At 51.9% G+C, this 15650-nt stretch overlaps 1 protein-coding gene across 1 annotated transcript in view; it reads right to left on the reverse strand.

Annotated features, from left to right (window-relative positions):
• The window catches only part of BCR (BCR activator of RhoGEF and GTPase), a 122175-nt gene that overhangs the window by 59615 nt on the left and 46910 nt on the right, over positions 1 to 15650 (reverse strand). The window contains exon 2 of the mRNA XM_080822043.1: positions 699 to 880. Coding sequence (XP_080678169.1) covers positions 699 to 880 — 182 coding nt within the window. The remainder of the gene's footprint in view (positions 1 to 698; positions 881 to 15650) is intronic.

Raw genomic sequence — 15650 nt, forward strand, 5'->3', positions numbered from 1 at the left:
ACCACAAGAGCATAAGTAAGAAGCAATCCCACTGCGAAGGCACCAGCCCAGCAGAGAACCAGCTGCAGCAAAAAGATACACTTCTAGCACTTTCTACCAACAATGGAGAAAAGAAGATCCCTCTCATTTTTAAACCTTGAGGGAACATCACCAGACACAAACCAAAGAGAGAAGTTATCTGTCATGTTCCAAAGTGAAGGTGACTATAGGATTGTTAATGACAATTAACAATTGTCAAGGGAAAGACCCTGGCCAAATGGACAGAGCCATTTATAGCAGCCCTTTCGGTAAAAAGGAGAGAGGGCATTGCATGTGGCGCAGGGAGGGGCCCAGACATTGCCCCTGTCCTCCGCCCCTCGGCGCCACGGCTGGGGCTGCCACCACATCCTGCCAGTAGGATGGCGGTAGTGTTCTCAGCCTCAGCATGTGCTGCCTGCCTCCTCCAGCTCAGCGGACCGTTCCATCATCTCCCTGCTCAAAGCTCCAGGGAGGCTGTCTCCAGAACAACAGGTACACCAGATGGGGGAACGAAGAAGGGGTTTTTAGTGACTTCAACCACTGGTTGCTCCTGGTATCACCTACTGGCTACTTACCCCCGAGAGGGTAGATGCACTCCAGGCGCCTTCACCAAGTGGACAGCAGGCCGGAGCCAAGCCCAAGCCCCATTTCACACCTGGCCCTACCACCTTGGGACTCACCGCTTTGGTGGACTCCAAGGTTCCCGAGGCCAGTGCGTCCCGGCTGCCCCTGCCCTTGCTGCCAAGGTGGGGTGAGGAGGAGGGTGAGTCATCGATATAGGGCAGCCCGTCCTGGTGCCGGCGCTGTTCCTCGGCCCGGTCCGCAGCACAGCTGTACCCAGGAGGAGTTCCAAACGATGCATCTGTGTGTGTAGAGAAGCAGCTGTGTTAGAGACAGGGAAAGGGGGCCAGAGGTCAGGGGGCTGGAGGGCCAGCTGCCTGGGGGAGGGGTCCACATCCCTCCTATTCCAGCAGGCACTCGGCTGATGATGTCTGTCACCCAAAGCTTGTTGAACCTTTGTTGAACAAGGTTCACCCTTGTTGAACAAGGACCTTAGGTAGGTTGACCTCACCTTCACAACCAGCTGAACAAAGACCACATGGCAAGGTGGGGCCAAAAAAGTGGCACGCTCCCCAGAAAATGAGACCGGGCTTGCAGGAACGCTTGCAGGGACACTGTCTGGGGCACATCTGTGCTTGTCCCGGAGGTGGGTCTGAGCCATTACAGAAAGATGGACCCCCAATGCTAGCTAACATCTTGCTATCAGGGATGATGGTCCTTGTGCACCTGTCCATGGGGATCTGATGGGGCAAGGAGAACAGATCACGCTGATCCAGGTGCAAGCCCTGGCCACCGTGAGCAGTGCTCCAGGCCTGGCAGGCCCAACCCAGGGAAAGGGCACTGTAGCCCCTTCCCCTCACTCCACCCTGGTCCCTTGGCTGACTCTCAGCCCACTTCCCATCTGGTCTGGCAAAATCCCACACCACCTTTACCCCGATCTGAGCATCCCCGTGAGGACAGAGTGGCCTACCCTATGGCCGGCTCCCTGCTGTGTGGGGCTCTCTGGTTATACAGAACACCTCCAATCCTAAAGGCACCTGAAGACAATTGCCCCTTCCTCCCCAGTTAAATCATAAAGCCCATACCACCCCTTCACCTGCCTTTCTTTTCTTTTTTTTAAAGATTTTTCTTTATTTATTTGAGATAGAGAGTGAGAGAGCACAAGTGGCAGAGGGAGAGGGAGAAGCAGGCTCCCTACTGAGCAGGGAGCATGACGCAGGGGATCGATCCCAGGACCCTGGCATTATGACCTGAGCCGAAGGCAGACACTTGACAACTGAGCCACCCGGGTGGGTCAGTCATCTGCCTTTCTGCAGCTCTGTTTTCAAAACTGTACTAAATCAGTGAATCCTCACCGAGACATTAACCCACAAGGGCCCAGTCTGCTCCAAGCCTCATGTGACAGTTGCTTCTTAACTCTTTCTAAAGGGTGCCTTCACAGCCCATGGGACTTCCGTGAGGCCATCTTGGTTGGGTTACATCACCTTTACCACGACTCACTGGCAATCAGCCCTGTCCAAAAGTCACCACCACAGGTGGCTTCTGCACTGTTTATTTACAAGTTTCTAACAACTTCCACCACCAAGCATACCTAGTCTGGGGCTCAAGCTCCAGGCGCTGGTGGCACCATACCACCTAGGCCAGGCGGCAGAGACCTCCTAGGCAACTCTAGAGGGGACTGTTTCCAGTTCTTTCCATGTGGCAGCCAAGAGGTACTGTGGCTGGAGTGACCAGGTGCTCACCACCCCCGGCTCTGAGGTCTGCCAGTGCCTGGCGCGACTCATCCACCTACATCCCAGCTGCCTCCACCTCTGCCTCTCCCACATCCTCTATGTCTGGGGCCCAGCAGGTCACGTGCCCTCTCACAGGTGGCCTTAGCTCTGGCTATACATTTGTGCCATCTGGGGAGCTTCAAAAACAAGAGAGACCCACGGAATCAGACACTCAGGGAGGTCCGGGCCCTGGTGGCTACAAAGGCTTCCCGGCGGTTCCCACAGGAAGCAGGGCTAAGAATGCTGCACCAGCAGGAGATGGCATCTAGCACCTTGCTGTCCTGTTGACCCTGCTGTGTCCCTGCTGTATCCGTACAGGTGCAGACTGCAAAGGCCAGGCTGAGCTCTGCTGCTGTGTGTGTCCACAGAAGGCCCCAGCACAGGCTAGCAGACAGACTGGGGGACCCTCAGAGCTGGGTGGTCTCCTACCATGTCCCCTAACAAGCTATACTAACGTCCCCTGGTCTCCGTAATCCCTGGGCTACCTCATGGGCTCCTGATACAATCACCACATGTGTTACCCTGCTGGGGTTTGTACTGTCCTACCAGGACAGTCAGAGGCCAAAGCCAGGTTCTGTCTCCTTCTCCTAAGCATCTGTAAAGGCACTTAACTAGCTCTTGCCCAGAATCCCTGAGGACAGAAGGGAAGGGTTCAAATGTATTAAAAAGCACAAACCCTGTTCATACAGAACCCTAGCATCACACCCCATCCCCAAAACAGGTTTGACTTCAGCTTCCACTTCCTTTTGGAGGAATCACAGATTTTTTTTTTTTTTCAATTTATTTATTTGACAGACAGAGATCACAAGTAAGGAGAGAGGCAGGCAGAGAGATGGGAAGGGAAGCGGGCTCCCTGCTGAGCAGAGAGCCCCATGTGGGGCTCGATCCCAGGACCCTGAGATCATGACCTGAGCTGAAGGCAGAGGCTCTAACTCTCTGAGCCACCCAGGTGCCCCGGAATCACAGATTTTTTTAACCAAAATGAACACAGAGGACTTCCTGTCCTCTCAACATCCATGATACAAACCTTGTATCATAGCAGCCCCTACTGAAACCTTGCCCTTCATGAGAGCTGCTTCCCAAGGCTGTCCAGATTCTGGACAGAAGACTCTGGCTGCCAGACACCTTCCTCACAGGTATCCTGAATGACCCCCTGGGCTGCAGGGGTCTTTACTCTTAGTCCTGCAACCCAGGACACATCCTCAGGGTTGGGGTGGGGGCAGGTAGACCAATTCTGTGAGCTGTGGTGTTCGTTTCCCAGAAGGGAGGCTCTGGTCCTGTCCAGGTTGCTACCAACTTGTGAGAATTAGTGCAGGTCACTGAAGCTGTCCGTGTCTCCATTTTCCTGACTTTATAATCAGGCATGTGGACTAAACTAGATGGGTGGAGGCCAGCTCTGCTCTAAAACATTAGGTCACTGGGGTGCCTGAGTGGCTCAAAGGGTTAAGCCTCTGCCTTCAGCTCAGGTCATAAATCTCAGGGTCCTGAGATTGAGCCCCGCATTGGGCTCTCTGCTCAGCAGGGAGCCTGCTTCATCCTCTTTCTCTGCCTACTTGTGATCTCTCTCTCTGTGTCAAATAAATAAATAAAATCTTTAAAAAAAAATAAAATAAAACATTAGGTCACTGTGCAGATCAGCTAGCCATGCCCTGCCTACCTCCTGACCTCACCTCCTTCAACAGCATCCTTCCTCTGCTCCCAGCTCCTCCTCTGGACCTGGTTTTTATATTAGCTCAGAATTTTCACTGTCCACATAGCTTCTCTAAGAAACTTTAAACTATTTTTTTTTTGAAATAACAATGCTTTAAGAAATCAACATATTCATCACCTGGAAGAAGACCCTTATTCTGAGCATCACCACCTGATGTCCTGGCCTGTGACCACACTGCACTCACGCCCCAGGTCACATTAACACCAAGTGATGCCCCAAGTAAGAACGTGAGGGTCAGACCCAAGTAAGAACCTGAGGGTCAGACTTGGGGGGGCCCACGGCTCCCTCCAAATACTCCAAGAGTCCGCATGTGCAAAACAAAGGGCTAGCTTAGCAACATCCTGATTAAAACCCCACATAAAACCAAGTGCCTGGTAAAGGTTTGCCCAAAGGCCAGGGTTGTGTGGGGCCACTGACTCTGATGTGGATACCTCACCTCCACCAGGTGAGACTGAGGGAAACCAGGTTCCACAGCCAACTCAACAGGGTAATTATGAGGATGAGGGCAATTCAAAACCCAGCTGCTTCCCACTCTGATGCATCTCCACAAACTGATGTCCGAGGAAATAACGCTTTTAAGTCTGGAGTCCAGACAGCTGGGTACATTCCATGGGAGGCTTCAGCCCACTGTCCCAGCTTAATCCAGAACCCCCAGCCTGCTCCAATGCCAATGTGACAGGCAAGGAGGAAAGCCCCCCTTTCCTCATCCCTCATCCTAAGTGCATGCAGGGACCAGTCTTCCTCTCACACCACAGTTTTTCACTACCTCCTGGAATGAAGTATATTCCTGAGGGGGGAGGGGCGGGCTTTGGGAACTGCCATTTCCCAAGAACTAGAGCAAAGTGGGAGCAGCGGCTTTGCTCTCCCCTCTTCTATCAGGAATATCTACTGGGAAAACCTCTCGGGGTCTCATTACCTCGAAGGACTGGGCACCTGATGGCTGAGGTAAGCCTAGTTCTACCCAAAGCTGAAGGCAAATACCGGTTTCAGCGGGGGAGGGCCTGCGATCTGACAGCTACAAGAGGCTCAGGAAATGAGGCTGATCTCTGGAGCAGAGAACCAGCAGGGAGGAGGGTGGGGTGGGGGCAGGGAGAGAGGCCCATTCAGAGCTGGCAGACAGCAGCTGGCTTAGCGTGGAAAGGGGACGTGCATAGTGAAATCCAAAACCACCTCCTCTCCAGGCCAGTCAGCTTAGCAGTCACAATCCCAGCACTCTGCAAATCTAAAATCTAGTCTTTGATGCGAGGAAAAAAGGCAGCCACCCCCATCCCTGCCAAGTGGGAGAAATAAGTCCCAGTCAGCCCAGACCACATTCCCTTCTCACACCTCAAGGACAACGCTGGTTAAAAAAAAAAAAAAAAAAAAAATTCCTCAGGTGCCTGGGCAGCTCAGTTTGTTGGGCATCTGCCTTCAGCTCAGGTCATGATCCCAGGGTCCTGGGGTGGAGTCTCGCAGTGGGCTCCCTGCTCAGTGGGGAGTCTGCTTCTCCCTCCCCGCCTTTGCCTCTCCCCTAGCTCATGCTCAGTCACTTGCATTCTCCTTCTCAAGTAAGTAAATAAAATATTTTTTTTAAAAATCCCTTAAAAAATTAAATGCAGAGTTAGTGTATGATCAAGTAATTCCATGTCTGGGTATATGCTTAAAAGAACTGAGAGCAGGAATTCAAATAGGTATGTGCACACCCATATTCCTAGCAACATCATTCACAATTGCCAAACTGTGGAAGCAACTCAAGTGTCCACTGAGGGATGAATGGATAAGCAAAACGTGGGATGGATACACAGTGGGATATTACTCAGCCTTAAAAAGTAAGGCAATTCTGACCCAGGCCACAACATGGACGAGCCTTGAGGACACTATCTGAAGGGACATAAGCCTGTCCCGAAATGACAAATTGACTGTGTGAGTCCACTTATAGGAAGGACCTGGAATAGTCGATTCATGGGGACAGTAGAATGGTGGCTGCCGGGGGCTGGGGGTGGAGGGACTGGGGAGTTGTTTTGTGGGTACAGCATCTCAGTCTGGGAAGAGGAAAAAGGTGAGTGATGGTGCTGATGGCCGCACAATAGTGTGAATGTGCTTAAGGCCACTGAACTACATGCTTGCAAGTGATTAAAACGTTGTTTTTTGTTATGTAACAAATACAAAGCACACGCACACAACCCTAAGGTCCCTCCCAGACAGCGGCAACGCTTGGGTAGCTGAGCTGGGTGGGCCCAGGGGAGCTTCCCTTCCTCCCCTTCATCACCAACAGCCCCCTGCAACCACATCTAAAACACACATAGAATCAAAACCTGCAAGCAGTGTGCTCCCTGAGTTGATGAGAGCAGGCTGGGTGGCGGGTCCCCAGGCTCCACTATAGTCCCCATGTGTATGTGTTTAATAACGAAGGACAAGAGGGGCCCCTGGGTGGCTCAGTCGTTAAGCGTCTGCTTCGGCTCAGGTCATGATCCCGGGGTTCTGGGATCGAGCCCCCGTGTTGGGCTCCCTGCTCCACGGGAAGCCTGCTTCTCCCTCTCCCACTCCCCCTGCTTGTGTTCCCTCTCTCACTGTGTCTCTGTCAAATAAAAATCTTAAACAAACAAACAAACAAAACACCCAAGGACAAGAAAGGAAGGCCTTGCTCCTGCTCGGTATGTACAGCCATCAAAGGAGTCCGGGTGTCTGTCACACTGCCAACCAGTCAAACCGGTGGAGCCACTGTCCCCAGCAGCTATCCCTCTGCTCTCAGAGTTTACACATCACCTTTTCTAGGCCCCTTCCCTGTCCACCCACATCTTCCTGACCCAGACTGGATGAGATCCCTGCCAGCCCGGAAGACTCTGGTAATCACAGGTCACACCAGGGGCTGGAGCAGGACTTCTCAGGAGCACGGCACCACGTGTGTCCACAGCCCTGCAGGGGCTGTCCTCCCTGCCCTCAGAGGGCCACAGTGTATCTGCCCTCCAAGCCCCAAATGCTCTTAGCTTCGCTTTGGTCCTGGGCCCCCAGCTGCTCCCCATAGCCTGTCTTTCCCTTAGCCCAACCCTGGATCAAACAGCTCCAGTAACTTCAACACTCCTTCCCCATTTTCCTATCTGTGAGCCAGGAAGCATGCATCGCACAAGGCCTCTGCCAGGCCCTGCTGGGGTCTCTGCCACAGGGCTCCTGGGAAATGTGTGTAGAACCAATCTCAGATCCCCAGCCACAGGTCTCCTGGCTGTAGCCAAGCAGAGGAGGCCCCGCTGGACCCAACGTACCTGGAGGGTCCTCAGATCTTGCTTCTGTGGCCTTGCTGCTGCCACAGGTGCGGGACCCGGATCCCAGCTCTTGTTCCACCCTCTGACCAATGCACCCCGAGATGAGAGCCTGCAGCAAATCCTCAGAAGGAACAAAGATCATGTTCTCAGCCTTCCCCTCCCAGAACAGACATGGAAACAGCTGGAAAGGGCCAGGAGAGGGATCCTGATAAACACATACCAGGGTGGAGAGATAAGAAGGGTCCCCGGGAACTTGGGTACAGGTGGGAGGAACTCAATCATGCATTAAGACTGAGGCAGGGTAGTCTCCTATGCCTGTCTACACTGTCAGCAAAGGGCTGGGTCATACTTATTTACTGAGGTAAAAGAGGCTCAGATACCATCTTCCTTCTGGTGGTTTGCCACCTGCCGTGGACAGGTCTTTGCAGAGGCAGGCACTGAGCCCTCCACCTCATCGTATCTGCAGAAGCCCTGCTCTCCCCACTCCCGCCCCCCTGCCCCCTAGGCCCTGCACCTCTCCTGGGTTGCAGGCATCCAGCACTGTGCTAAATCACCAGCCACCACGGGGCTGGTGATTTCCAGATGGCAGCTCACATCCATGAGGGGTGGGGGTGGGGGTCCTGCCAGCTGGGCATTGCGCCTCCCAGAGAGGCTCAGAAAACCCTGGCTGGGACAGAAAGAGCCAGATCTCACTGAAGAGCACACAGGTTCTACAGGTCTGAGCTGAGTTGGCCCTGGATGCCATGTTCATGCATGGCCTTGAGCCTTCTTCCCACCAACTTGTGCAGGGAGCAGATTCTACCTGCAGGATGGGCCCCATGGGGCTCCGCTGGCTTCTTTATTATGTGGCAGAACCCCGGGCACAGTCGGAGAACATGTGTGGTGCTTCCGGGGAGTGAGTTTCCCAAAGAGCAGAAAAGCCTCACATGTGCCAGAGCAAGCCAGTGTTTTTGCAAAAGACTTGCTACGCTTTTGCTGGGCACTTCCTCTGGGGAAGGCCCAGCGCTGATGTCCTTGAATCCACCTTGACCCCTTAGTGACCAGGAGCTTCTAGATGCTCATTTTTCAGACAAGAAAGGGCGTCTCTGAGACAAGAACAGGTGAAGCCTGACTACGCCTGGCTCCATATGTGTGACCTGCCTATTGGGTCGCCTTCTGAACACGTTCCTAAAGGGCTGAGCCTGGTAAGCACAGGACACAGAGATTCCTCTCTGAGGCCTACAAACCAGAGGAGTGAGAACAGGGGTTCCAAGCAAAGCTTGTACTGGGATAACTCAAGCCATGTTCAAGCAGCATTATTCTCTAACAGCCAAAAAGTAAAACCACCCAAATATCTGTCCATCAGCTGGTGCACGGATAAATAAATTGTGGTGTATCTATACAATGGGATCATTCAGTCTTCAAATGAATGAAGTACTGATAGAGACAAGAATATGGGTGAACCTCAAAGGCATGACGCTGAGTGAAGAAGGCAATCCTGAAAGACCAGAGATTGCCCGATTCTGTTTCTACCAAATTTCCAGAGTAGACACCAAGCAGATGCCTCTTGAGTATGGGGTTCCCTTCTGGGCTAATGAGGGTGTCGGGGAACTGACCAGCGGTGGTGGTCGTATAACACTGAGAATACCTAATGGGGAGCTGTTTGCTTTGAAATGTTTCACTTTATGTTCTGTCATTCCACCTCAAAAAGAAAAAGAAAAAAAAAAAAAGATCTGTTTTCCTCTGTTAAAACAGGGAACCCGGAACACTATCCAGCTGTTTCCTGAAGACCAAGAACATCATTCCGGACAGACGTCAGTACTGCTTGGCACCATAACCCCAGGCCACCCGCAGGCAGTCAGTCACAGGCTGCATTACTTTCTAAGCTATGCGGTTGGTTTGGGTGGTGTTTCTGTTTTCTGCTCTACCCTCAGCAGGCAGCTGTTCCTTCTTGCATCTAGACCAAGGGAAGACCAAAATTCTGTACAAACAAGATGTCCCCCATCTAGCTGGCCACCATACCCTGGCAAGAGCCCACCTGTCAGAGCCTCTGGTTCTGTGGGAGAAGGAGGGGCCCTCTAGGATCCTGGGAGCTCTCGGTCTTTATGCTGCCACCCCAACAATGACATCACCAAGCTAGCATGGAAAGCCCCAGCTGCCTGGGTAGTGGAAGGTCACGGTCCAGACCAGCCTGGAGCACACAGAAGGCCCTGGGGCTAGTCAAGTCTCCCCAACAGACCAGAAAATGCCTGTCAGGAAGGGCCTGAGCCTGCCCTGCTCCTGGACCAATGCCTCGGCTCCAGGCAGCTTGAGATGCCCTGAACAAGGCTGAGCCCTCATGGAGGAGATAGGCCGACTGATACAATAGCTCTTATGACTCTTCCACCTGGAGCTTGGGTTCCAGCTGGCTGGAGACTGAATCACAAGGTCAACACTGCAGGTGACTTTTAGCAATAAAGACTGAATGTCCCCAGTGTGGGTAGACAAGGACTCCCCAGTCAGCCCCGAGAGAGCTGTTAAAAGATTTTCTTCTGTCTCCAAGGACCCACCTGATCCTTGAGGAGGGAAAGATCACTTCTGTTCTGGGGCTGGAACCAGATGGCACCAGGGTGGGACAGGCGGAGGATGGGACACCCACTGGGAAGCTGCAGCCCTTGGCCACTGGATGATGTGATTATTCTTCTCCAGCACTACCATGATTCTCTGACAAGGTTCAGAAAGATTTCTTGGAGGCAGTTTGGCCTCAGACAATCAAACTGATGTATTTAGCGAGTCCCCGACATTCAGCCAAGATGCAGGACACCTCTATTTCCTGTTGGGCACCGTGTTGGGTACATAACAGCAGGTGCCACAGCCCCAGCTCCAGCCCCCGGGGAGCCAGCAGAATCCCAGGAGTCACATGACATGTATTATGGCAAAGCCACCCATGGGGGGGCACTCAGACCCTCAGGTGGGGCAGCAGAGACCATCTCCCCAAGGAAGTAACCACTCCAAGACCTAATGAGGTCAGAGAGGCAGACAGTGGCTCCCCATAGAACATGAAGGTGGGAAGAACACTACAGTGGGTTGAATGGCGGCCCCCTCCCAAAAGACACGTCCACATTCTAACACCTGGAATGCACGAAGGGAACTTATCTTGGTAAGAGAGTACTTACAGAGATAATTAAATTCAGGACTCTGAGAGATGACCCAGGATTATCCAATGGACCCTAACCCTAAAGCCAAGTGTCCCTATGAGAGACGGGAGAGGAGAAGGCTGTGTGAAGCTGGAGGCAGAGACTGAAATGACATGGTCATAAGCCAAGGAATGCACGGGGCCACCAGGAACTGGAAATGGTGACGAAGGATTCTCCCCTAGAGCCTCCAGAGAGAGTAGAGCCCTGCAACACACCTTGATTTGGACTTCTGCCTTCAGAACTGTGGAAGAACACGCATTGTTGTTTTAAGCCATTGAACCTATGGCCATTTGTGATGGCAGCCCCAGGAGACCAACAGAGGCACAGCCCATGGCCTGAAAGTGATGCCATGGGGTAAGAGAAGGCCAGTTCGGGGAGAGGGCCTGAAGGGCTTCACAGAGGTGAGGTGTGTGTGGGATAGAAGAACCATTGGGCCTTCAACCAGTAGAGGGGCTGCAGAGGTGCCCCACGTGGGGTGGGGGGGAGAATGAAGAAGGCTTGGGAAAGGCGATAAGCTGGGAATGAGGCGGGAGGGCTGGGAAGAAGTAAAGCTGGAAAGAGCCTTGGGCTTTGGGCCAAGGACCCAGGAAATGATTTAGAGGAGGTATCAAGGGTCACAGAGGTCTGGACCAAGAGGGGGACCCAGGGAATACGGGCGGGGAGACTCTGGCAGCACTATCTGTGTACGGTGTGGCAGGTGGGACCCAGGTGGAGGCTTCTGTAATGGTCACTCCAGGAAAATGGGTCAATGGCCTGGTTTCAGGAGAATGGACATCACGACAACAAATGCCACGAATAGGCCCAGACTGAGTGGACTCACATGGACAGAGGAAGAAGAACAAAGGGGATGATGAGTTTCTAGCACCTGAGGCCAAGACTTGGCCACAGGAGTCATGGGGCATGGAGAGCACAAGGCAATAGAGGTGAGCAGGGCCCTTCAAGAGAGGCTGGCAGTGAGGGCAGGACTGTGGTCTGGGAGCAATGCGGGAAGTGAGGTACATGGTCACTGCATGGCTGTGGGCACACCCTCCCCCCATTCTAGTCCCACTTTGTAAAGGAAACTTGGAGAGCAAGAGGGAAAAGATGGTGGGAAGGAAGGGCTTCCCCGTTCCGGGGGTCAGAGTATGGAGCCCAGGCCAGGGCTGAGCCATGAAGGGCAGGAGAACACCCACTTTCCCCACCTCCACCTCAGCACCGACCCTCCTGAAGGAAGTCTGGGGGGGAGTTAGGAAAGGAAGTACATTTACACCCCTCGTTCAGAGCAGCATCATTCCCAATGGCAGAAAGGCAGAAGCAACCCAAGTGTCCAACGGCAGATGGATGGATAACAAAATGCAGTGTACACATACAACGGAGTACTACACAGCATTAAAAGAAGAAGGAAGTCCTGCCACATGCTACCACACAGCCTTGAGGAGATTATGCCATGTGAAATAAGACAGTCACAAAAAGACAAACACCTCATAATTCCATTGATACGAATGTATCAGTTTGCTGGGGCTGCCTTACCCAAATACCCCAGACTGAGTCTAGGAAACAAGAGAAATTTATTTTCTCACAGTTCTGGAAGCTGGAAGTTGACCATCAAGGTGCCAGCAGGGCTGGGTTCTGGTAAGAGCTGTCTTCCTGGCTTGTAGACAGATGCATTCATTCTTGCTGTATGCTCATATGGCCTTGTCTTGGGTGGGTGGAAAGAAAGAGGGTGCTAGCTCTCCCTGGGTCTCTTCTTATAAGGGCACTAATCCCATTATGAGGGTTGCCCTCATGATCTGACTATCTCCCAAAGGCCCCATCTACAAATATCATGTTGCAAGTTAGGGATTCAGCATATGAATGGGGGGTGGACACAAATATTCAATCCATGACAACAGGAAGTACCTAGAATAGGCACGTTCATAGAAACAGAAAATAGAATGGGGGTTGTCAGCAGCTGGGAGACTTACTGCTTAGCATGTAGAGTTTCTGTTTGGGATGAAGGAAAAGTTCTGGAGATAAATGGACGTGATAGTTGCATGACAATGTGAATGTATCTCACAGTACTGAATGATATGCTTAAAAAAGTTAAGATGATAAATGTTATATTAATCCCCCCAAAACAAACCCTAGACAAAAAACTAAAGATCTGCCAGGTTTAGAAATTTTTTAAAAAGAAGAATGAAGCACAGTGTTATGGGCTGAACTGTGTCTCCCCACCACCCAAATTTACATATTGAAGTCCCAACCCCCAGCACATCCAAATGTGACCTTATTTGAAGACACGGTCTTTATCAAGTTCAGATGAGTTCATTAGGTTGGGCCGAAATCCAATACAATTGTGTCCTTATAGAAAAGGGAAATTTATTTAATTTTTAAAAAGATTTTATTTATTTATTTATTTAGAGAGAGCACAAGCAATGGGGAGGGGCAGAGGGAGAAGAATCTCAAGCAGACTCTGCTGAGCACAGACCCCAATGTGGGGTTTGATCTCACAAGCCCAAGATCACGACCTGAACTGAAACCAAGAGTTGAATGCTTAACCGACTGTGCCACCCAGGTGCCCCAGAAGAGGGAAATTTAAAGACAGACCAGCAGAGAGAATGTCATGTTAACATGAAGACAGTCATCTACAAACCAAAACCAAAACCAAAACCAAAACCAAAACAAAAAAACACAAACTAGAGGCCTGGGACAGATTCTCCCTACAGCCCTCAGAAGGAACCAATCCTGCCAATGCCTCAATCTCAGACTTCCAGCCTTGTAACTGTGAGGCAATAAATGTCTCTTGTGTGAGCCACCCAGTGTGTGGTTCTTTGTTACGCAGCCCTAGGAAACTAATGCATACAGTAATTATGTAGATCAGGTACCTGCTCTGAGAAGCCGCTTCCCACCCAGTGTCTCCTTGGTCAATGATTCACCCACTTATGGAAATGGGACTCTGCCCAGCCAGCCGGCTGCAGCCACTTGGGGGCTGTCCATGCTCAGCAGCACACCCACAGCACCTCCACATTTCAGACTCAGACAGCAGAGAAAGAAGAAAAGAGCAGCCACTGTGCCTCACAGGCCAGCCCTGAGCCTCACACCCTGCAGCCGCCCAAAACATTCATGCCCTCCTGGGCTCGTCTTAACCAGTGCTGCTCTCCCTCAGAAGCTAAGCTACTGCAGATTTGCCCCAGACTCTGCTACTCAAGAACAGAGCAGAACTACCAGGATATCTTCCAACTGTACAAATCAGAAATTCTAGAAACCAAGCATTCTGGACAAATACTCTGCCAACTGCCCCTCCCTCAAGGGCAGAACAGGAAAGATAGGAGACCTGAGTGAAACCCCAACACCTTCTTCCTTCCTGACCTCAAGACCTGACAAGGGGAGCTCAGTTTGTTCCCTTCGTCCACCTCCGAAAGGGGGCTTTCTACACACATAAGGATACTGAAGGTATTGAAATGATAAGCTCACAGCACCCACAAGTCAGAGACCAATGCTGGGGATAGAATGATGATACATCTGTGAGCCCGTTACAGGCTGAATGTCTGTGTCCCCCTTGAGTTCACTTACTGAAGCCTCAACCTCCAATGTGATCGTATTTGGATGTGGGGGCTTTGGGAGGTAATTAGGTTGATCTCAACCTCATTGAGATGAGAATCTCAACCTCATAACCTCCCAAGAGGTTATGAGTCATGAGAGTAGGGCCCCCATGACAGGATTAGTGTCCTTTTTAAGAAGGGGAAGAGACACCAGAGCTCCTTCTGTCCCTCTGATATGTGAGGACACAGCAAGAAGGCAGATGTCTTCAAATCGGGAAGAAGGTCTCCACTAGAAACTGAATGGCCGGCACACTCATCTGGAACCTCCCAGCCTCTGGAACCATAACAAATCAATGTCTGTTGTTTAAGTCTCCTGGTCTGTGGGGTTTTGTTACCACAACCCTGTTCCATCCTCAGTGGATTTCCAAGGCCCAGGTCCTTTTCACTGGGAGTCAAAGACTTCCCACCAGACAAGGGAACCTCCTGTTTGCCCACATTCCTGCCCTACAGAGTCATAGCTCTGGATCAGTCCTGGGGGCTAGTCTCAAAGCTCCTCTCTGCTCTTGTCCTGGGTCACCCCAATCTATGGCATTCCTGAGAGGTTCGCTGGTTTCTAGATGCAAAGAGGGGAAGGCACCTGGGATGCTGGCCTGAGTCAGGGGCTCTGAGACCTCTGTGAGGGCAACACACAGTCACGGTAACGCACTGTCCAGGTGCTTGGCCTCAAGTCCTCACACCTCTACAAGAAAGCTAATACCTTGTCTCACAGAAAAAACCTGAAAAGTCTAGATGTGGAAGCAACATTCCCTGAGGCCCGCAGCTAATGAGTTGAGTTGAAAAGCAGGGATCCAGCCAGGCAGGTGTGCCTGGCCAAGGCCACCTCCTGGAGGTTCAGAGGGTTTAGCCCCACCCTGATCTCCATCCCTGACTTCAGGCATCCTGGGGATGAACTGGAGGTGAGCTGGGGTGGCAGGGGTGAAGGGGGATATTTTATATTCTGCACCAGAACTTGAGATGTACCCAGTGTCAAAAACAAAGGAACAGACCAGGAGGCAGCAGGTTCTCAAAGTCTAGGACAGAACGGATTTTCGTCTGGAAAACCTTCTATGCCCCTGAATCAAGTGGCCAGGAGCTCTACCATCCTTGACTTGCATATCTGGAGAAGGAAATGTAATTCCTCTGTTCCCAGACTCCACACCCCGCCCCCCCATCCAACCTCCAGGGCCTTCCGCCATCCTCCCAGAAAAAAAGACAACAAACTGGGATTACGGCAGCCACTCCAGGCTCGTTTCATCTCTCCATGTTCCCACCAGTGAAATGGGGATAATGACACTCCACCCTCACACCCTGAGGGGGTGACAAGCAGGCTACCTTTCTCCTGCCAGAGGGAGGAGGCATCCAGAAGCATAAGCATCATTCATCATAATTATCAGAAGCCTCGGCTATTCCTGTGGTTGTTACTGGAGCTCCTTTCCAGAAAACTGCACGATTACCTCTTGCCTGACTTTTCCTAGCGCACTCAGCATTAGCCTCTACTTCCTTGTGAGGTTGAAGGCTCCACTTTGGGAAAGGTCATGGGGCGGGGGTAGGGGTGGTGGTGGAGAGCAGGAGCTCACGTGCTTGGGGCTACTGGGAAGATTCTTCTCTGGGTGGCAAACCATGTGTTAGCAGAACCCATGGCACGGACCGGGACT

The sequence above is a fragment of the Martes martes genome, assembly GCF_963455335.1.
Source record: "Martes martes genome assembly, chromosome: 13".
Classification (NCBI taxonomy): domain Eukaryota; kingdom Metazoa; phylum Chordata; class Mammalia; order Carnivora; family Mustelidae; genus Martes; species Martes martes.